The sequence below is a fragment of the Palaemon carinicauda genome, chromosome 10 (genome assembly GCF_036898095.1).
Source record: "Palaemon carinicauda isolate YSFRI2023 chromosome 10, ASM3689809v2, whole genome shotgun sequence".
Taxonomy (NCBI): Eukaryota; Metazoa; Arthropoda; class Malacostraca; order Decapoda; family Palaemonidae; genus Palaemon; species Palaemon carinicauda.
Window position 1 is genome coordinate 154,293,201 of NC_090734.1, and position 22,643 is coordinate 154,315,843.

The window sequence follows — 22,643 nt, forward strand, 5'->3', positions numbered from 1 at the left end:
AAGGTTTCTTAATAGCACACCATAAAGCTTCTGACTGTCCTCGTAAAGGTTTAGTTCGTTTCAAATAGAACTTAAGAGCTCTAACAGGGCACAAGACTCTTTCTAGTTCATTTCCAACCAAATTAGAAAGGCTTGGAATATCGAACGATTTCGGCCAAGGACAAGAAGGTAGTTCGTTTTTGGCTAGAAAACCAAGCTGCAAAGAACATGTAGCCGTTTCAGATGAAAATCCGATGTTCCTGCTGAAGGCGTGTATCTCACTGACTCTTTTAGCTGTAGCTAAGCAGACGAGGAAAAGAGTCTTTAAAGTGAGATCTTTAAAGGAGGCTGATTGTAGTGGCTCGAACCTTTCCGACATAAGGAATCTTAGTACCACGTCTAAATTCCAACCTGGTGTGGCCAAACGACGCTCCTTCGAGGTCTCAAAAGACTTAAGGAGGTCCTGTAGATCTTTGTTGTTGGAAAGATCTAAGCCTCTGTGATGGAAGACTGCTGCCAACATGCTTCTGTAACCCTTGATCGTGGGAGCTGAAAGAGATCTTTCCTTCCTCAGGTATAAAAGGAAGTCAGCTATTTGAGTTACAGAGGTACTGGTTGAGGATACTGAAACCGACTTGCACCAGCTTCGGAAGACTTCCCACTTCGACTGGTAGACTCTAAGAGTGGATGTCCTCCTTGCTCTAGCAATCGCCCTGGCTGCCTCCTTCGAAAAGCCTCTAGCTCTCGAGAGTCTTTCGATAGTCTGAAGGCAGTCAGACGAAGAGCGTGGAGGCTTGGGTGTACCTTCTTTACGTGTGGCTGACGTAGAAGGTCCACTCTTAGCGGAAGAGTTCTGGGAACGTCCACCAGCCATTGCAGTACCTCGGTGAACCATTCTCTCGCGGGCCAGAGGGGAGCAACCAACGTCAACCTTGTCCCTTCGTGAGAGGCGAACTTCTGCAGTACCTTGTTGACAATCTTGAATGGGGGGAATGCATAAAGGTCTAGATGGGACCAATCCAGTAGAAAAGCATCTATATGAACTGCTGCTGGGTCCGGGATTGGCGAGCAATAATTTGGGAGCCTCTTGGTCATTGAGGTTGCAAAGAGATCTATGGTAGGTTGGCCCCATGTGGCCCAAAGTCTCTTGCATACATTCTTGTGAAGGGTCCATTCTGTTGGGATGATTTGACCCTTCCGACTGAGGCGGTCCGCCATGACATTCATGTTGCCTTGAATGAACCTCGTTACTAGAGACAGGTTTAGATCTCTTGACCAGGTGAGGAGGTCCCTTGCGATCTCGTACAACTTCATAGAATGGGTCCCTCCTTGTTTGGAGATGTACGCCAAGGCCGTGGTGTTGTCGGAGTTCACCTCCACCACCTTGCCTAGAAGGAGGGACTTGAAGCTTTTCAAGGCCAGATGAACTGCCAGTAGCTCCTTGCAGTTGATATGTAACGCTCTTTGCTCCGAGTTCCAGGTGCCCGAGCATTCCCGACCGTCTAATGTCGCACCCCAGCCCGTGTCCGATGCGTCTGAGAAGAGAACGTGGTTGGGGGTCTGAACAGTCAGGGGCAGACCCTCTCTGAGGTTGATGTTGTCCTTCCACCAGGTCAGTGATGACTTCATCTTCTCGGAAATAGGGATCGAGACCGCTTCTAGCGTCTTGTCCTTTCTCCAGTGAACAGCCAGGTGAAATTGAAGGGGACGGAGGTGCAGTCTCCCTAACGCAATGAACTGGTCCAGTGATGAAAGCGTCCCTATCAGACTCATCCACTGTCTGACTGAACATCGGTCTTTCATTAGCATGTTCTGGATGCATCCTTGGGCTTGACTTATTCTGGGGGCTGACGGAAAAGCCCGAAAAGCTTGACTGTGAATCTCCATCCCTAGGTACACTATAGTTTGGGATGGGACCAGTTGGGACTTTACCATATTGACCAGGAGACCCAATTCCTTGGTCAGATCTAGAGTCCACTTTAGATTCTCCAGACAGCGACGACTGGACGAAGCTCTTAAAAGCCAGTCGTCCAAATAGAGGGAGGCTCTGATGTCTGCTAAATGCAGGAATTTGGCAATATTCCTCATCAGTTTCGTAAAGACAAGAGGCGCCGTGCTTAGGCCAAAGCACAGGGCTTGAAATTGGTAGACAACCTTCCTGTAAACGAACCTTAGAAAAGGTTGGGAATCTGGGTGGATGGGGACGTGAAAGTAAGCGTCCTTGAGGTCTAAAGAGACCATCCAGTCTTCCTTCCTGACCGCTGCTAGAACAGACTTTGTCGTCTCCATGGCGAACGTCTGCTTGGTGACAAAGACATTCAGAGCACTGACGTCTAGCACCGGTCTCCACCCTCCTGTCTTCTTTACCACTAAGAAGAGATGGTTGTAGAAGCCCGGGGATTGATGGTCCCGGACTTTGACTACCGCTCCCTTTTCTAGTAAGAGAGACACCTCTTGCTTCAAAGCTAGTCTCTTGTCCTCCTCTCTGTACCTGGGAGAGAGGTCGATGGGAGTCGTTGCTAGAGGGGGCTTGCGCAAGAATGGGATCTTGTACCCTTCTCTGAGCAACTTCACAGATTGTGCATCTGCGCCCCTGTTCTCCCAGGACTGCCAGTAGTTCTTGAGTCTGGCTCCCACTGCTGTCTGAAGAAGGTGGCAGTCAGACTCTGCCTCTAAAGGACTTGGTACCTTTCTTCTTGCTCCCACGTTTCCCTTCGGCACGAGCACCTCCTCTGCTGGAGGCTCTGCCACGAAAGGGCGGAATGAATCTTGACGCTGGAGTATCCATCCTGGGTCTAGACACGGAAGGCAAAGGGGTGGCTTTGCGTGCAGATGACGCAACTAGGTCATGCGTGTCTTTTTGAATCAAGGAGGCAGCAATCTCCTTGATCAACTCCTCTGGGAAAAGGCACTTCGAGAGAGGAGCAAACATAAGCTCCGACCTCTGACATTGTGTTACTCCAGCTGACAAGAAGGAGCAAAGGTTTTCTCGTTTCTTGAGGACCCCGGAAACGAACGAAGCCGCAAGCTCACTGGAACCGTCCCGTATGGCCTTGTCCATGCAGGACATAATGAGCATGGAAGTTTCCTTGTCAGAAGGGGAGGTCTTCCTGCTCAACGCTCCCAAACACCAATCCAAAAAGTTAAACACTTCGAACGCTCTGAACACTCCTTTCATCAGATGATCTAAATCTGAAGGAGTCCAACAAATCTTGGAGCGTCTCATGGCCAGCCTGCGGGGAGAGTCTACTAGACTTGAGAAGTCGCCCTGGGCAGAGGCAGGAACTCCCAAGCCGAGAACTTCTCCCGTGGCATACCAGACGCTCGATCTGGAAGCGAGTTTCGCAGGGGGAAACAAGAATGCTGTCTTCCCCAGGTGCTTTTTGGACTGCATCCAATCTCCCAACACCCGTAAAGCTCTCTTGGACGAGCGGGCGAGGACGAGCTTCGTAAAGGCAGGCGCGGATGACTGCGTGCCTAAAGCGAACTCAGATGGAGGTGAGCGTGGGGCCGCAGAAACAAACTGATCGGGATACATATCCTTGAACAGTGCAAGTACTTTCCTAAAGTCCAAGGAGGGAGGCGTGGTCTTGGGTTCGTCGATGTCCGTGTGCGGGTCGTCAAGGTGTGCAGCGTCGTCATCATCAGAGAGTCCATCGTCTGAATGCTGAGGAGGAAGCGGCAAAGGAGTAGGCATTGGCTGGTCAGCTGAGTCCGGCAGCACGGGTGCATACGTGACTGCACTGGACGCAACGTCATGGAACTGTTGGTCAGTCTGTGAGCTGGCAACAACCATAGCTGTGCGGGGGCGCAAAGCGTCTACTCCCGACTGTCTAGTCTGCTGTGGGCGAGTAGGGGTAACCACAGTGGGTTGCGGAGGTTGACGCACCGCGTCAAAACAAAACAACTTAGGTTGTTGTTGTTGTAACTCGCGAACGTTAACGGAGGGTTCCGTGCGTCGGCGAACGTCAACATGCGGCTGGCAGGGTACAGTGCGCATGGGTGGCGGGACTCTCACAGCTGGAGTGCGGGAGAAGGTAGCCTCAGCATCAACTGGACACACAACCGTGGTTGGTTGTAAGCTAACGGGTGCAGCGTCAACCTTCTCCGCACGAAAGTCCTGCATTAAAGATGACAACTGTGTCTGCATGGTCTGCAGCAAAGCCCACTCAGGGTCTACAGTAGCAGGTGCGGCAACAGACGGTGTTACTGCCTGTTGCGGTACCGCTTTGCCTCTCTTAGGAGGTGTGCAGTCATCGGAAGACTGCAGCGAGTCCGAACTGACCCAGTGGCTACAACTGGGCCGTTGGACTTGCGCGGAAGGGACCTTGCGTTTGAGAGGTCGTGAGACCTTGGTCCATTGTTTCTTCCAAGAAACATCTTCCGCAGACGAGGAATAAATGGGCTCTCTCGTCTTCTTGTGGGTGGGGCGATCTTGGTAAGATACGTCCGAAACCACGGAGGGAACGTCTGTCCGCTGATTAAAGCCTGTCGAACCCTTTGGTCGTACGACATTGCTTCTCCCCTGGGCTTGGGAGCTTGAAAGAGGTCCCGGACTGGGAGGACGACAGGCACGAACAGACGCACCCTCAAGCGCAACACTAACACTTTCCACAACACTTCCACTCACTTTGTCACTACCCACTGCACTCTTACCCTTCAACTCCTTGACGTCTGCCATGAGTTGATTACGGTCACTCGCCAATGACTCGACTCTCACCCAGAGCCTGGATGGCACGCATCATATCCGCCATCGAAGGTTGTTGAGTGCTAGAAGGGGGATCAGGAGCAACCACTACAGGGGAAGGAATAGGTTGTGGGGCATGGGGAGAGGAAAAATCAACGGAGCGAGATGAACTTCTCCTGACTCTATCTCTCTCTAGCCTACGTGAATATTTCAGGAATTCGAGAAAATCGAATTCCGAAAGCCCAACGCATTCCTCACATCGATCTTCCAATTGACAGGTTTTACCCCGACAATTGGAACAAATGGTGTGCGGATCGATAGAGGCCTTCGGAAGACGCCTTGAGCAGTCCCTAGCACTAAACTTTCTGTATTTAAGGACTTGAGAAGGGTCAGCCATCTTGAATTAGTCAAAGGGGAATTCAAAATCTATCCAAGTCGTCAACAAATAATCCAAAATTCAATCAAAGAATGCAAGGAAGTATTGAAGATAACCTCTGCAAAGCGAAAGCTAATAACTAGAAATGAGTACTTCACCAAAATCTGTGAAAATCAATCCAGTAAGCAACAGCGTATTTAGTAGGTCTTGCCGGTGGCACGACAGAGAGAAAATTGGTTCTGTGTTTACATGGAGTACTTGAGTACCTGCTCGACAGATGGCGCTGTTGATGTACACCCCCACCTGTATAGCGATCGCTGGCGTATTTTGTCCTTAGGTTTTTCTGTCGGGCAGCAGAGCTGACAGTTTATATGATCACCGGCTAAGTTTAATATTGAAAAATACAAATTACTTAAAATTTGTAATACTTCTTTTACAGGAAGGTAGATTTGTATCCGTGTAGGAACAAATTATTTTGTAATGTAATGTACCACCCAGTACCTAAACAAGGTACAGTATTGTGGTGGCCCTTGTGGTAACGTCCCTCACTGGTGATCGCCCGAATGGGATTCGTGCCCCGCTCAAACTCGTTAGTTCCTTTGGTCGCTACAACCTCACCATCCTTGTGAGCTAAGGATGGGGGCATTTGGGGGAGCCTATAGGTCTACCTGCTGAGTCATCAGTAGCCATTGCCTGCCCCTCTTTGGTCCTAGCTTGGGATTGTCCTGCTTGATAGGGCAACGTCACTGTCCTTTGCCTCTGCCCTTCATGAGCGGCCTTTAAATCTTTAAATATTAAGTGCAATTTAATAGGATATATAAACACTGTAATCTAGGTCAGCATAACCTTAAAACAGAAATTCATCTACACTGGATGAATGGGTCAAGAGATATGGCATTAGATTCTGGGATTTCACAAACTTGAAATCGATGCAAAGAGGATTCGATGCTTCTTGGAATGCTGCTGTAACTAGAGGTTCTCGAGCTTCCGTGTCCAAGATTGTACCATCAAAACAACCACACCTGTCTCTTTTGCTTCATTAAAAATTGGTGAATTATAGTCACATATGAATGGGTATCTATTGAAAAACATATTAGTAATAATCAACATACACATTTTACTTTAAGTGCTTTATAAACATTTCTAACAGAAATCAGCATTTTGGCTGTTTACAGTTTTAAAACTAATAATAAGAAATTTCATAAATCAAATCGGGCTTCTCAAACAAAATACAAAATTCTGGGGCTGAGTATTTGACAATAATTACTTCAATACAACATTCCTCATACATACATACATACATACATATACCGAGGCACTTCCCCAATTTTGGGGGGGTAGCCGACATCAACAAATGAAACAAAAACAAAAAGGGGACCTCTGCTCTCTACATTTATCATACAAAGGCATAATGTACTAATTTTGACATCATCAATCACCCAAGTATTACAATTTTAGAGCGTTCTTCTACTTGTGAAATTTCATAACCTGAAGAAATACAGAATAAATATTTAGGATAATGCTGAGTCAACACAACTCTCACAAACAATATATGGCTGTATGCCTCATCAAGAGCTGATGGACCAATTATTATTATTATTACTTGCTAAGCTACAACCCTAGTTGGAAAAGCAAGACGCTATAAGCCCAGGGGCCCCAACAGGGAAAATAACCCAGCGAGGAAAGGAAGCACGGAAAAATAAAATATCTTAAGAACAGCAACATTAGAATAAATATTTCCTATATAAACTATTAAAACTTTAACAAAACAAGAAGAGAAATTAGATAGAATAGTGTGCCTGAGTGTACCCTCAAGCAAGAGAACTCTAACCCAAGACAGTGGAAGACCATGGTACAGAGGCTATGGCACTACCTGAAGCAGTTGATACTCATGGTGGAGATATGCCCCCAATAAACCGAGACCACCACATCACCTCTCACAATCTCATTTCTGAAATATATTGCTTTAGCTATATGTTAATCATGGGACTGGGAGGAATGCAAATGTCATTAGTTAATGAAGTAAGAGAGACTGCCTTTGTTTTCCAAGAACTAACGAGTGACAGTCTTCCACTGTCTTGGGTTAGAGTTCTCTTGCTTGAGGGTACACTCTGGTATGCTATTCGATCTTGTTTCTCTTCCTCTTGTTTTGTAAAGTTTTTATAGTTTATAAAGAATATATTTATTTTAATATTACTGTTCTTAAAATACTTTATTTTCCCACGTTTCCTTTCCTCGCAGAGCTATTTTCCCTGTTGCAGCCCATGGGCTTATATCATTCAGATTTTCCAACTAGGGTTGTAACATAGCAATTAATAATGATAATAATTCCTTAATCTAGCCAAATAAAGTTAACAACTTCTGTATTCTGAGTTTGAGCAAGGCACTGTATTCACAAAAATCAAATAGAGCTAATTCTCAAAATACAAACTCATCTTAGTGACAGCATACAGCCCTACGCTGAGACTGACACGCACAACATAGGGACCAATTCTCTTTTCTATTAACTGCATTGAAATAGTTCTAGGTAAACAGTTAGGCCTGAACTCCTGTGGTCTCATCTTCCACCTCTAAAGTGACCCATAATTAAAAAGAATATTACAATTGTTAAAAATAATTTGTATACTCAAGTTCTAGTTTGGTTTTCTACAAAAAGACAATAAAAAAAAGGAAGAGTTTTATTGCATTATAATCAGTTGCTAGGCAACACCACTGAATGGCACCACCTGAATGGATTACGTCACTATCTACTGGTCAAAGACTTGCTGGGCAGATGAGGCAGAACCTTTTTTTGAATTTGTAGTTTATTCCTACCCGGATACAATCTTCTGAGTCACTTAAATGGGGAGTCTAACTTAGGTGGAAGGAAGTCTCCGCCAAGAGTTATTCTCTCTCTCTCTCTCTCTGACATTTACAGCTACGTATATGTGTAAGTAAAGTCAAAAGTAGATTAATCAGGGCCGTATGCCATTCAAGCAGCAATCAAACCATTTTTCTTTTTTGATTCCATTCATAAAAAACAAAACTAAGAGTAACAAATTTAAATGACTCGGATGTTTGTATCCGCATACGAATATCTCCTGTTTTCAACATATTAAAATCTGTGAAATAATATGCTAATAAATTAAAACATTGGTGTTCCCTTAATCACATGGAAAGATTTTCATTTATTAATGATAAACAGGACCCTTTTAGCTCACTTGCAACAAAAAGATTGTAAATTAATTTCCCAGAAAACTATGGTAGAAACACAACTTAAAATTGGATCATAGGCTCAATTGGTCAAATGTTTGTACAGTACTGTATAGTACAGCATAAATATAGACTTTAGAGAAAAACATATAATTTACTTAAATATTATCAATAACATGATAACTGCTAAAAAGGACTGGAATAATCATATGAATTTCCCTTTAACTTTTGGCTAGATTCTGCAACACCACTGTATTGTATAGTAACCACTTCTCTAGACAAACCTCAGAACCAACACTTATGATAATAGTGGGTACAGTCTTCAGTAATAAAGACCCATGAACAGAAACCCAGCCCAATCATGTTACTGGCTCTCAAAGAATTGCTAATAGATCTCAATGAATTAAGAGACGTTTGAAGAGCAAACCAATATTACAGTGCATAAAGAAATATTTAATTTTCTCCATAATATAGATTTCTTCTACTGATTCAGTTCTTTAGGTTATGGTCATAATATAGAACAGGTACTGATCATTTAAACTTTAGTAAAATCTCACAAAAACAATGAATGCGTGTCTTCAAGGTACAGAACAATCGTAATAATGATGCACGTTTACCCTCTAACAAACACTGTTTCAATGTTCGAAAAAGGGAATAATTCTCCTTCGTCTTCTGATTTTATAAAAATCGTATCACTGTGTTCAAATTTTATATCTTCAACTTTAAAGTCTGTAATATCATTTTCCTTATTCAATGAGAGATCAATTTCATCATTGCGAATGAATGACTTTTCGGCTGCAGGAGTTTTCACAAGCGTCTCTAGATGAGGTTCTCCGACAAATTTCTTTCCAAACTCGAGGCTTTTTCTACCCTTAGTACCTTTACGGCCTTTGGGGCCCTTACGGCAGACACCAGTCTTATGAGTATTTAAATGAGCCTCAAAATTTACTTTCTCATTATATCGCTTCCCACAGTCGTTACACACAAACACCCTCTTCATATAATGAGTTCTCGTATGCGTTTCAAAGATCCGCTCGTTACTGAATCCTTTCCCGCAATACTCGCACACAAACCGATTTTCTCCATTGTGGGTTCCTGCACGTGCAACGTGAAGAGCATTTTGACAGAACATCTTCCCGCACTCTCGGCATCCCAACGGCTCCCCCTTGTGATGCGTGGCCACGTGACTCATGAGTGAAGGCTTCAAGGCAAATTTCTCTCCACACCTTTGGCAGGAAAATGAATTTTCTCCTATATGAAATTTCATATGTTCCGCCAAAGGAGTTTCATCAAAGAATCTCTTTCCACATTCCTTACAGTACAGTATTTCTCTCCCATGAGTTTTGATGTGTTTTGCGAGTGAGTTTTTCATATCGTACTGCTTCCCACATTGCATACAACCATACAACCTTTGCCTCTCGTGTTTTCTCAAATGTCTGTCAAGGTACGATTTGAAGGGGAATCGTTTACCGCAGTACTCACAAGAAATGGGCTTATAACCCTTATGAGTTTTCATGTGGCCAGTCAAGCTTCTCGTATGCACAATTTTCCCACATTCTTCACACGAGACCCTCTTTCCTCCATTGCGTTTGTGCATTTTCATGTGACTGGCGAAAGACGCCTCAAAGCACATTTCTCCGCATATTCCGCAGACGTGGGTTTCAACGTGTTTGGCCAGCTGCTGTTCTGTAGCATAGCCCTTCCCGCAAAATTGGCAAAGGCACGAGTCCTTCTTCTGGTGGTGGGTTTTCGTGTGCATGGAGAGGGCAGCTTTCAAACCAAATTCTGTTCCACATTCTTGACAAGCAAGCGGATTTTGGGCGGCACACATCCTGGGAACCAAGATTTCCTCACTCGTAATACTAGGTGGGGCTGGTCTACCTACAACTGTTTCTGCAGATGGTATACAGTACTACTGTATATATTTTTTATTACTATACCTTTTTACGATTTTAATGTTTAATGCTGTTTTCAAAGAAGAACGTGTCAAATTATACAAGTTTTAAAAATCAAAAGAGTCTACATAAGCTTTTTACTAGTCTACAAAAGATAATTAGAGAAGTTAATACCACCTTTACTCTTCTCTTCTATAAGCATCATTTTTGTTTTTTTTAATCTAAAGAGTAACAATTAATTTAATTATCTCATCAAAACACTTTCTGTCAAGGATAATAAAGTGATTTTACCTCATTTTGAGATAACAAGACAACTCACAATTTCAAGTCTTAATTTTGTCTTTTGGCTATGGCATATATAAAAATATCAAAATCTGAAACACGGCATATATAGTAGTTATAGAAATATGGTAATTTATAAACTGGACAATATTATTCTTAAATACAAGAAAAATAACCCAAACGTATTCCAAAAGACTTAGACTACAGTGTGCCACAGCATTTTCAGATACAATAACAGTCAAGCCAATAGAACCAGCTCAGCCGCTAGTAAAGTCCCTCTCCTTTCTTCAGACGAATCAGACACTCAGAAGTACCAACAATTGGGTTTCTCACTTTACTACAATCTTCGCGAAGCTTGTTCCTTCTAAAAACCTTCATATGCAGCTCCTCTAAATCCACCTCTTACTTTTCCAGCGTCTGAAATGGAAATTAGATGGGATTGAAATACAGTGCATCTTTATACTCTACAGATAGCAGCAAACATAAACACTTTTTAAAGTAATTTGTATGTTTCCTAATTTCCAGATATACGAAACAAGGTCTTTTGTGTTATTACCGGCAATAGTTGGATGGTAGTTGCCGACACTTTTTAACAGGTAGTTAAATAGTGACTTGTAGTGGAGTGCCACCACTCCCCTGCCAGTAACTCATCACTTGCCTTCAACCTAAGAAAACACAAGTCAACCTACCAATAGCTCGGAAAGACATATTAAGAAATAAAAACAGCGGATATTAATTTGTTTCATTGTTTTCATTTATTATTATTATTATTATTACTAGCCAAGCTACAACCCTAGTTGGAAAAGCAAGATGCTATAAGCCCAAGGGCTCCAATAGGGAAAAATAGCTCAGTGAGGAAAGGAAATAAGGAAATAAATAAATGATGAGCATAAATTAACAATAAATCATTCTAAAAACAATAACAACGTCAAATCAGATATGTCCTATATAAACTATTAACACCGTCAAAAACAGATATGTCATATATAAACTATAAAAAGACTCATGTCAGCCTGGTCAACATGAAAACATTTGCTCCAACTTTGAACTTTTGAAGTTCTACTGATTCAACTACCCGATTAGGAAGATCATTCCACAACTTGATAACAGCTGGAATAAAACTTCTAGAATACTGTGTAGTATTGAGCCTCATGATGGAGAAGGCCTGGCTATTAGAATTAACTGCCTGCCTAGTATTACGAACAGGATAGAATTGTCCAGGGAGATCTGAATGTAAAGGATGGTCAGAGTTATGAAAAATTTTATGGACACTACCATCTGTTTTCCAAATCAAATGATCAAGGCAAACTTCCAAAGGATCTTTTTTTGTTCCCCAAAATAAGGTAAAGCTTTATTTAGAATAATTTTCTCTCATATTTTTAGTGTCGAGTTTCGCACCCAAACTGACCATGCTCACTTTCCATCTTATTTCCTCTAACATTCAAATGGTATGCTGGGATGTTATTTCATTTTGTGAAGTTGAGTCATTTTGATTGGTATTTTATAACTAAGAGTATTATTAATTTTAGAATCATTATTAAGTACATACATACAAACATACACCAAGGCACTTCTCCCAATTTTGGGGGGTAGCCAACATCAAACAAATGAAACAAAAAAGGGGACCTTTCCTCTCTACGTTCCTCCCAGCCAAATAAGGGACTTAATCGAGTTCGGCTGGTACTGCTAGGGTGCCACAGCCCACCCTCCCCCATTATCCACCACAGATAAAGCTTCATAATGCTGAATCTCCTACTGCTGCTACTTTCAGGGTCATCCAAGGCACCGAAGGAAGCAGCAAGGCCTAAGTAAAATACACTTTTATTTTGTGAATTACAATCAGTAGATTATGTTTGTTTAGCCTTCGCTTTACATACAGCAACTAACAGCGCTTTCACAATCTTACATTACCGTTTTCTTTTACTTTCAAGGGGATGCTGCAGTACTGAACATGTTGCCTAGGCATTTTAATTTTTAATTTTTCTATTCACAGAAAAAGAATATACTTTATAAACTGTCATTGTCTAGTTACTATCACCTTAATGAAACAAATTTGTTCGAGTATTCTGTTTCATTACTAAAGGTAGCATCGAATCTCTTGAATTCAAATTTTTCTAAAACTTTTAAAACCTTTCATTTTGAAATCAAAATCAGGATTTTGGAATGTTGAAAGTAGGAAAAGATAAAAAGGCAGCAAAAGTCATTAACCCTTTTACCCCCAGGCTATTTGGAACTTCCCAACCCTTAACCCTAGGGGTTATTTTTTTCCCAGCACATTTTGCTATATATATTTTTTTTAATTGCTCTAACAGCCTTAATTTTCGTCATAGAGAGGTCAGGTTGGTCTCATTCTCTTGGAAAATGCCTGAAGTTTCTCAAAAAATTATCAAAAATATGCAAAAAAAAAATTTAAAAAGCAGTTTTTTGCAAGGACGTACCGGTACGTCCATGGGAGTAAAGGGATGAGTTTTGTGAAACGTACCAGTACGTCCATTGGGGGTAAAAGGGTTAAATAGTTCCGTTTCGTATTGCAAATGTAATTTTGCTTAATGCATTAATGTACATACAGTATTATCTTATTACAGTACTGTATTCCATTATGAACTTTTGATACAATATTCAAGATTTATGATTTTTGTTGGTTTTGTGTTTATACCTCCGAATGTTTTGAGGTCGAATGTTTATGAGTTGAGAACCTTCTTATAAAAATTCCCAGCCTATATTCCTGTGGTTGGCCTGCACAAGCCCATCATAAGTCTCCCTTGTGCTTTCTAGACACGATGCACAGAAAAAAAAAGGGACAAAACTATCAAAATAAAAAGGACCAGCACAGAATCCCAAATTTGTTTCGTAAAACAAAAAAGGGGGGGGCATACTAATGGCAAAGTGACGCACAACACCCTACGCTGAAGCATTAGTTGCTATCTGCGTCAGCAAGCATTTCGTCGTATCAACAGACGAAATGTTGATCAAAATTGAGTTACAAGGGTTTTTTAAGCACTTTACGGGAGCCCATTCGTAATGGTAAATCATTGTAACTTGAGACCGTTGTAACACAAGGGTCTCCTGTACTCAAAACTTCATAAAAAGGAACAAGTAAGAGGTAAGTCGTTCACTCGCCATCGAAGCAGAACAAAAGGAAATGAGGCAGAGAATAAAGACAATATCTCATGCAAAATCCAAAGATAGGATAAGATCTTTAATTTTGTCCATGATATATGGAACACAAGTAAAATTTTCCAGATGGTAACTGGAGTCGTGCAAATACCACCAACAATTAGAATCCCTGACTGGAAAAGTCAAACTTCCAAGCAACATCTTTACTACATAAAATGACAGGTAAACAATTCCTGGTTTCCCCAGGATAGATTATGGAGCTTCCAAACATACGAGTAAATACCTGTTACCCGGAACTACTGAAAAGTGCCTCATTTTTATAGTCTTTCAGTGTGATTGGGGATGAAGGAAAGAAAAGGTTAAGAAAAGGTTACACTCATAAGCACATCCTTCCCACAGGTAGTCATTAACAGGAACAAGTCGTAAGGATAACAAATGAAACGGCAGTGCTGAACACCCAAATTAGGCTCCCAAGGAACTTGGATATCAAACAAGCAGAAGTCTTAGGCAATGGAGTCTCAGGGAGAGGAGAATTATTCCCTTCCCTAGATTCTAAAACCTACTATAGAGTCTCCTTTGGGTCGACACCTGTAAACCCACCACGGACTGATTACATCAAAAGTGAATAGCTTATGTTAGGCAAGTGAGCAGTAGCCAACCTCTCTCCTAACTTGCTACTGAGCTTCATAAAGATTTCTAGTTTAGGCTGGTGAGTTTTTATTTGGTAGATCAATCTTCCCCGACTCCTTTGACGATATCTTCAACTTCTTGTTCTTCTAATGCAGCAGCCTCTTTAGAATCTCCCAAAGCTGAGGAAGAGGAAAAGGAGGAGCTTGATGTTCAACTTTTATGAGGTCATACCAGGGGAAAGAGGTCACGGGGCTCAGCCCGATACGGATGACGAAAAACATGTTGGGTTGTATATAACTATATATCTAAATAGAAATATATGTATACTGTATATATACTGTATAAATATACATATACAGTACTGTATATACTGTATATATTCATGCTTGAGTAAACATGATATTTCATGTACATGTACAACTTGACACCTAAACAAGTCTATATGCATCAAGTGAAATTTAATTGGACATATCAACACCGTAATGTAGGCCAGCATATGCTTAAAACAAATTCATCTACAGTAAATAAATAGGTCTAAAGATATGGCAGTGGATTCTGGGATTTCACAAACTTAAAGATGATGCAAAGAGGATTTAATGCTTCTTGGAATGAGTCTACAACCTGAGGTCCTCGATCTTCCATGTCCAATCTTTTAACACTTTGAAGGCGAGACATGCCTAAGACTGTGCTCTGCCCCCGAAGGAAGAGAGACTCAGCAAGGGGGGAGTGTAGTCTAGGCGAAGACAGCAACAGCAGTCAGAGTCGATGAAGTGATGAAGATGCAGAAAGTTCTCCCTCGGAAGGGAGAAACAACCTCACACCTGGAGAGGAAACTCTCCCTCGGAAGGGAAAGTTGTCCAACCCCTGGAGGCGAACCACCTGGTAGCGCTCAAAGATGATCTGCTCTAAGATGATCTTACGAGAGCACTACCTGAGGAAGCATAGTCGGAGCTAGTTCCTAGAAGATGAAGTGCTGATCAGGTGTTGCCACGGGCGTACTTGTAAGAGAATGCATGATGCCCATGATGACGTCCTCTGAGGGACAGCAGTGACAGCAGATTCCCCAGGCATGAACAGAACAGCTCTGCTTAATCTGCACTCTTAGTCAAACGAAGAAAACTGCATTGCTAACAGAGGAAAATTGAAATAAATTATGTAACAAAAAATTCCCTAGGGAGGAACACCTAATCCGCAACGGGAAGAGGGACCACCGAGGGAACAAACATAAAATAAGTATTGGGCCCTCCCTTCCCCAATTGACATCGACGGGAGAAGGGGAGCGGAGAGTAACTGTAATAAAACAAGAATCACAAGATTTAAATCAGCTAAAAATATTCAATAATAGGAAGAACCACTGATCCTCTGAAGGGAAGTGTTCCCCACGGAGAAGAAGCTGAAAAGTTAAAATTACAGCAATTATAATTTCACTTAAATAATTGAGAAAAAGAATCAGAAGCGCAACCTAACCCGCGAACGGGAAAGTTGCTCCCCCCGTTAGTACACTGTCGGAGGCCAATGAAAGGTGAACGGTCTAGAGAAGAGAAAGACTGTAGTCAATCTCTGAGAGGCCACACTCCCTACGCTCAGTAATCCATGTTTCCCGTAGGAAGAGGGAAAGGCAAAAACAACAGTTAAACGAGGAAGGTCTAAACAATGACGATTCCCCTGCAGCGACATCCGAGTCAATGGTAGGTTATATGCCGATGGGAAGACCGATGGACAAGGGGGGGAGAGGTCGGAAGGGAAGGTTCCCTGGCCTTGCGCAAGTGTCTTGAGAACCTGTTGTTACGTATCACATGCACAGCACAAACACTTAAAAGGAAACTTACAGCATTTCTATATATATATATATATATATATATATATATATATATATATATATATATATATATATATATATATATATATATATACATAAACATTAAGAATGTTTTCATATATATATATACATATAAGAAAAAGTAAGTTAAAAGACGAAAATTAATGGCAGTCCAGAATAGGCGAGGAGGAAGAGAGGATACAACCGCTCTCCATCTGAGCCAAAAGCAAAGTGAGCTAAGTTACCGGTGTGTGAGTGGGAGTGGTAGCAAGCTACTGTACTGCCCTATCCTCTGCTAACTAGCAGTGTGGGTAGTTAACCCTCGCTAAATTTTAATGGCTCGTCATTTCAGCTTCGCAGAAAGTAATACCCCTAATAAATAGCGCGGTTTGTTTTCCAGTTACGGAACAAACGGATTTTGACAAAGGAACAATCTATATTTGGGTGAGACAGCCATGTCGTCCTGATGGAAGTTCCTCATTGACAGCTTCTACTTGGGATATTTCTGCGAGTGATATACCAGAAAAATTTTACCTTGGAGGTTATCACGGAGTTCTAACCACCGGAGCGAATATCCCGAGAGATATCGTGTATAAATCAGAGACGTGTTAATAACAACCCATGGTTATCCTTAAATAGAGTTAACCTAGTCTCGAAGGATAAGGGACGGGGTAGGAAACATGGGCGAAAGAGACATTACAACTCCCGATCTTAATGAGCTACTAGTAGCAACACAGATTGAAATTATATCATACAATTGATTGGTCAAATGTTTGTACAGTACAGTACACCATAAATATAGACTTTGGATAAAAAATAATAATTTACTCAATAAAAATAGTTTACTTAGAAATATTACTTTTTCCAATAACATGGTTAATCTGCTAAAAATCATACAAACCGACTATACAAAAACTGTTTATACGATGGATGTGCATCTTAGGGTCCCATATAAATAGTAGTAAAAATGGTACAATGTCTTTATCCGTTCACAAACACTGCTCCTATGTTCTGAAATGGGAATAAGTCTCCTTCATCTTCTGATTTTATAGAAATGGTATCACTGTCTTCAATAATCACATCTTCCACTTTAAAGTCTTTGGTATCATTTTCCTTATTCAACGAGAGACCAACTTCATCAAGACTCGATGACTTTTCGGCTGCATGAATTTGGACGGGAGTATCTAGACGAGATTCTCCAACAAATTCCTTCCCACACTCAATGCCTTTACGGCCTTTAGAGCCTTTACGGCGTACACCAGCTTTGATCATCAAATGAACCTCTAAATTTAATTTCGAAGCAAAGCGCCTCCCACAGTCATTACACGTAAACCACTTATTTCTTCTATGAATTTTTGCATGTGTTGTAAAGGAGCGTTGGTTACTGAACCCTTCTCCGCAACGCAGACACACAAACTGATTCTCTCCACTGTGGCTTCCCGAGTGTACATTTTGACAAAACCTCTTCCCACACTCTCGGCAACCCAGCGGCTCTTCCTTGTGATGCACGGCCATGTGGCTGGTGAGCGAACGCTTCAGAGCAAATTTCTCTCCGCACTTTTGACAGGAAAAAGGCTTTTCTCCTATATGGAATTTCATATGTTTTGCAAAATAATTTTCGTCAATGAATTTCTTTCCGCATTCCTTACAGCTAAATGTTTTTTTTCTCTCATGAGTTTTGATGTGTTTTTCCAGGGACTCTTTCAAGTCATATTGCTTCCCACAATGCATGCAAAAATACCACTCTGGCCCCTTATGTTCTTCGAGGTGTTTGGTCAGGCTTTCTTCGAAGTGGAATCGTTCACCACAATGCTCGCAAAAATAGGGCTTACATTTTGCGTGGCCAACTAACCTTTTCCCACTCACGGTTTTCCCACATACTTCACAAGTGACTTTCTTCCCCACATTGTGGTCGTGCGTTCCCATGTGAGCGGTGAGAGTACCTTCAAAGCACATTTTTCCGCATATTCTGCAGGTATGGGATTTGATATGTTTGGCAAGATGCTGTTTAGTAGCATAGCCCTTCCCGCAAAATTGGCAAAGGCACGAGTTCTTCTTCTGGTGGTGGGTTTTCCTGTGCATGGAGAGGGCAGCTTTCAAACCAAATTCTGTTCCACATTCCTGACAAGCAAATGGATTTTGGGCGGCATACATCCCAGGAACAAAGATTTCCTCACTCATAATATTTGGTGGGGCTGGTCTACCTACAACTGTTTCCACTGATGGTATATAGTACTGTATATATTTTATTACTATTTTAATGTTTAATGTCTGTTTTCAAAGAGTATGTTAAATTATGCAAGTTCTAAATATCAAATATCTAGGTCACATTTTTACTAGTCTACAAAAAACCTAATTAAAGAGGTTAAAATCATCCCTTCCCTTCAATAAGCAAAAAACACTTATTTTAGATCTAATGAGAATCAATCAATTTAAGTATCATATCAAAACACTTTCTGATAAAGCTGGTCAGATGATTTTGTTCAAATTTTGAGATAATAAAACCTTCACCCACAATCTCAAGTCTTCATTTTGACTTTTACCTATGAAAAATATCACGTTAGAATTTTAAACATGTAGTCTTTTTCAATGGATATGGTGAAAAAAAATTCTATAATTCATAGACTGGACAATATTATTCTTATATACAAGAAACACACATTTATTCCCAAGGATTTTCAATCAGCAGGAACATCCCATAGCATCTTCAGATACTATCGCAGTTAAGCAACCACAAATTTCAAGTCAAAAGTCTTTTTCATTCTTTCTCCAGAGAAATCCTACATTCAACAGTATCAACAAATGTGCTTCTCCCTTACAACACCAATCTTCGTGAGGCTTGTTCTCTCTAAAATGTTCTCATGAAGCTTCTCTAAAACCGTCTCTTTACTTGTCCAGTGTCTGAAATTGGAAGTAGATGAAATTGAAACATGGTATATTTTTATACTCCACAGATTGCAGCAGACATGATTTTTTTTCTTTATATAGTAATACTGTATGACAAATTTGGAAGTAATTTTTATTTTTTATAATACAAATCCGAGATCTTTACATAGGCGAGATGATTCGGCACGAGCTGGTTTAGCCATAAAAACTTTAATGCGAGGTGTTACTGACCTTCCGCTAAATAGCAGGGGATAGCGGGGGAGAGGAGGTGTTACACCAGTCCACCCGCTCACACACACTGAGTGAGCTCTCATCACTTCTGATTGCAAGCAGGATTTCAAGGAGGTAGGTGATGGTGGGACAAGTATGTGTAAAGAGCTCAGATTTGTAGTTAGAAAAAATATAAAATACTTCCAAATTTGCCATACGTTCCTGCACAAATACAACTTTCGTTCTTCATGCAGGAGACTCACCCTAAGGTGGGTGGAAGTCCTATTCCAACTGGCTGAAGAACATTTCCCCGGGATATAAAGCCGAACTCAATAGAGCATTGTGGTGGCCGATGTGGTAATGTCCCTGACTGGTAAACGCCAGACTGGGGTTCAAGTCCGGCTCAAAGTCATTAGTTTCTTTGGTCGCTACAACCTCACCATCCTTATGAGCTAAGGATACAGGGTTTAGAGGAGCCTATAGATCTATCTGCTGAGTCTTCAGCAGCCATTACCTGGCCCTCAATGGTCCTAGCTTGGGTGGAGAGGGGGCTTGGGTGCTGATCATATGTATATATGGTTAGTCTCTAAGGCATTGTCCCACCCAATAGGGCAATGTCACTGTCCCTTGCGTCTGCCATTCATGAACGACCTTTAAACCTTAAAGAGCATCCTGTCACCTCATGAACCATTGGCCCGTCAATGACAAGGGGTTGACGTGAGAGGAAATTAGTACTGTGACTTCATCTAGGTTGAGTATAAAAAGTGGGTTGACACTCAAGCACACTCGGACCCAGACAGGACCTAACTCCCCCTTGTAAGGAGGTTGTGAGTGTTGCGTCATACCTTTACATTAATTCCAGACTAACACCACTGCAACTTCTGCCCTCGCCAAACTGCTACTAGTTCTGTAAGGTAGCTAAACCCCTTGTTGAGCAGCCACCACAGGGCCTAGAGTAAATGTATCTTGGGTCCGGTGGGTTTTTTTTTTGCAGGTAGTGGGCGGTGAAGGTAGTTTGCCTCTTCCAAACGCCCGCTTGTAGCACCTGCACCACCGAGAAGTTTCTTTTGAATGCCAGGGACGTACCTATGACACTGTCATGAGTTCTGGGTTGTCCGCCCTTCATTAAGTGAGCGGTCAAATGCCCAGTTAAATCCATGGAGACAGTAATTTTTGTAATTCTCCCCTTGATCTTGCCCGTACTGACAAGCTGACGCTTGATATGAGGGCAAGATCCTCTCATGTGCTTGAGATACCGCCTCAGCTGTCTTACAGACTAGAGAGTTATTTGGTCAGATAAGGATCGTCAGTTAATCCCCAAAGACTAGAAATGTTATTTTTATTAGTAAAATAAATTTTTGAATATACTTACCCGATAATCATGTAGCTGTCAACTCCGTTGCCCGACAGAATTCTATGGAGGGATACGCCAGCTATCACAATACTAGAAGGGGGTGTACTTACCAGCGCCACCTGTGGCCAGGTACTCAAGTACTTCTTGTTGACACCTCCTCAATTATTCCTCGGTCCACTGGTTCTCTCTGGGGAGGAAGGGAGGGTCGATTAAATCATGATTATCGGGTAAGTATATTCAAAAATTTATTTTACTAATAAAAATAACATTTTTCAATATTAAACTTACCCGATAATCATGTAGCTGATTCACACCCAGGGAGGTGGGTGAAAACCAGTGTACAAGATTAAAGGATAGCTAAGTATCCCATATTTCATATAACAGTTATCTCAAATAACAATGAAATAATAAGTACCTGGTAAGGAAGTCGAATAGAACCGTTACTCTGCCTCTTTTTTTTAAAGTTCGTCTTCCTTACTGAGCGCAGCGTTCCTCTTGGAGGCTGAATCAACCCAAAGGTGCCAAAGTACACGGGGTTGCAACCCCTACTAAAGGACCTCTACCAAACCTTTAACCCAGGCGCTTCTCAAGAATGAATAGACCACCCGCCAAATCAAAAGGATGCGGAAGGCTTCTTAGCCTACCGTAACAACCATAAAAACAGCAATAAAAGTATTCAAGAGAAAGGTTAAAAAAGGTTATGGGATTAAGGGAATGTAGTGGCTGAGCCCTCACCTACTACTGCACTCGCTGCTACGAATGGTCCCAGGGTGTAGCAGTTCTCGTAAAGAGACTGGACATCTTTCAGATAAAATGATGCAAACACTGACTTGCTCCTCCAATAGGTTGCATCCATTATGCTCTGCAGAGAACGGTTTTTATTAAAGGCCATCGAAGTAGCTACGGCTCTTACTTCGTGGGTCCTTACCTTCAGCAATGCAAGGTCTTCCTCCTTTAAGTGAGAATGTGCTTCTCTGATCAGAAGCCTTATATAATACGAAAGCCCATTCTTGGACATGGGTCTCGAAGGTTTCTTGATGGCACACCATAAAGCTTCTGACTGTCCTCGAATAGGTTTAGACCTCTTAAGATAATATTTGAGAGCTCTGACAGGGCAAAGAACTCTCTCTAGTTCGTTACCTACCATGTTGGAGAGGCTAGGTATTTCAAACGATCTAGGCCAAGGACGTGAAGGAAGCTCGTTCTTTGCTAGGAATCCAAGCTGAAAAGAACATGTTGCAGATTCGGTTGTGAAACCAATGTTCTTGCTGAAGGCATGAACCTCACTGACTCTCTTAGCTGTTGCAAGGCAGACGAGAAAAAGAGTCTTGAGGGTAAGGTCCTTGAAGGAAGCTGACTGGAGAGGTTCGAACCTAGATGACATAAGGAACCTTAAGACTACGTCTAGATTCCAGCCTGGAGTGGAAAGACGACGTTCTTTAGACGTCTCAAAAGACTTAAGAATGTCTTGAAGGTCCTTGTTGGAAGACAGGTCCAAACCTCTGTGGCGGAGAACTGAAGCCAACATACTCCTATATCCTTTAATCGTAGGTGCTGAAAGGGATCTCTCATTCCTAAGATGTAGAAGGAAGTCAGCTATTTGGGTCACAGAGGTATTGGTAGAGGATATTGAATTGGCTCTACACCAGCTTCGGAAGACCTCCCACTTAGACTGGTAGACTCTACGAGTGGAAACCCTTCTTGCTCTGGCAATCGCACTGGCTGCCTCCTTCGAAAAGCCTCTAGCTCTAGCGAATCTTTCGACAGTCTGAAGGCAGTCAGCCGAAGAGCGTGGAGGTTTGGGTGCAACCTGTCTACGTGAGGTTGACGTAGAAGGTCCACTCTTAGAGGTAGAGTCCTGGGGAAGTCGACTAGCCATTGAAGTACCTCTGTGAACCATTCTCTTGCAGGCCAAAGGGGAGCAACCAGCGTCAGCCGTGTCCCTTCGTGCGAGACGAATTTCTGCAGAACTTTGTTTATTATCTTGAACGGTGGGAATGCGTACAGGTCGAGATGGGACCAGTTCAGTAGAAAAGCATCCACATGAACTGCTGCAGGGTCTGGAACAGGGGAACAGTACAGCGGAAGTCTCTTGGTTATGGAGGTGGCAAACAGATCTATGGTAGGTTGACCCCACAAGGTCCAAAGTCTGTTGCACACACTCTTGTGGAGGGTCCATTCCGTGGGAATGACCTGATTCCTTCTGCTTAGGCGAT

General features: G+C 42.1%; 1 protein-coding gene across 2 annotated transcripts in view; it reads right to left on the bottom strand.

Annotated features, from left to right (window-relative positions):
• Positions 1-7,707: 7,707 nt before the first annotated feature.
• Positions 7,708-22,643, bottom strand: part of LOC137648876 (gastrula zinc finger protein XlCGF57.1-like) — a 28,231-nt gene continuing 13,295 nt past the window's right edge. Inside the window, exon 2 of one of the 2 annotated variants that reach the window (XM_068382048.1) lies at positions 7,708-10,828. In XM_068382048.1, the coding sequence (XP_068238149.1) occupies positions 8,848-10,065 (1,218 nt within the window). In that variant the 5' untranslated portion in view covers positions 10,066-10,828 and the 3' untranslated portion in view covers positions 7,708-8,847. Of the gene's footprint in view, positions 10,829-16,813; positions 18,879-22,643 lie in introns of those variants that run through there. The other variant, XM_068382049.1, reaches the window with a different exon arrangement.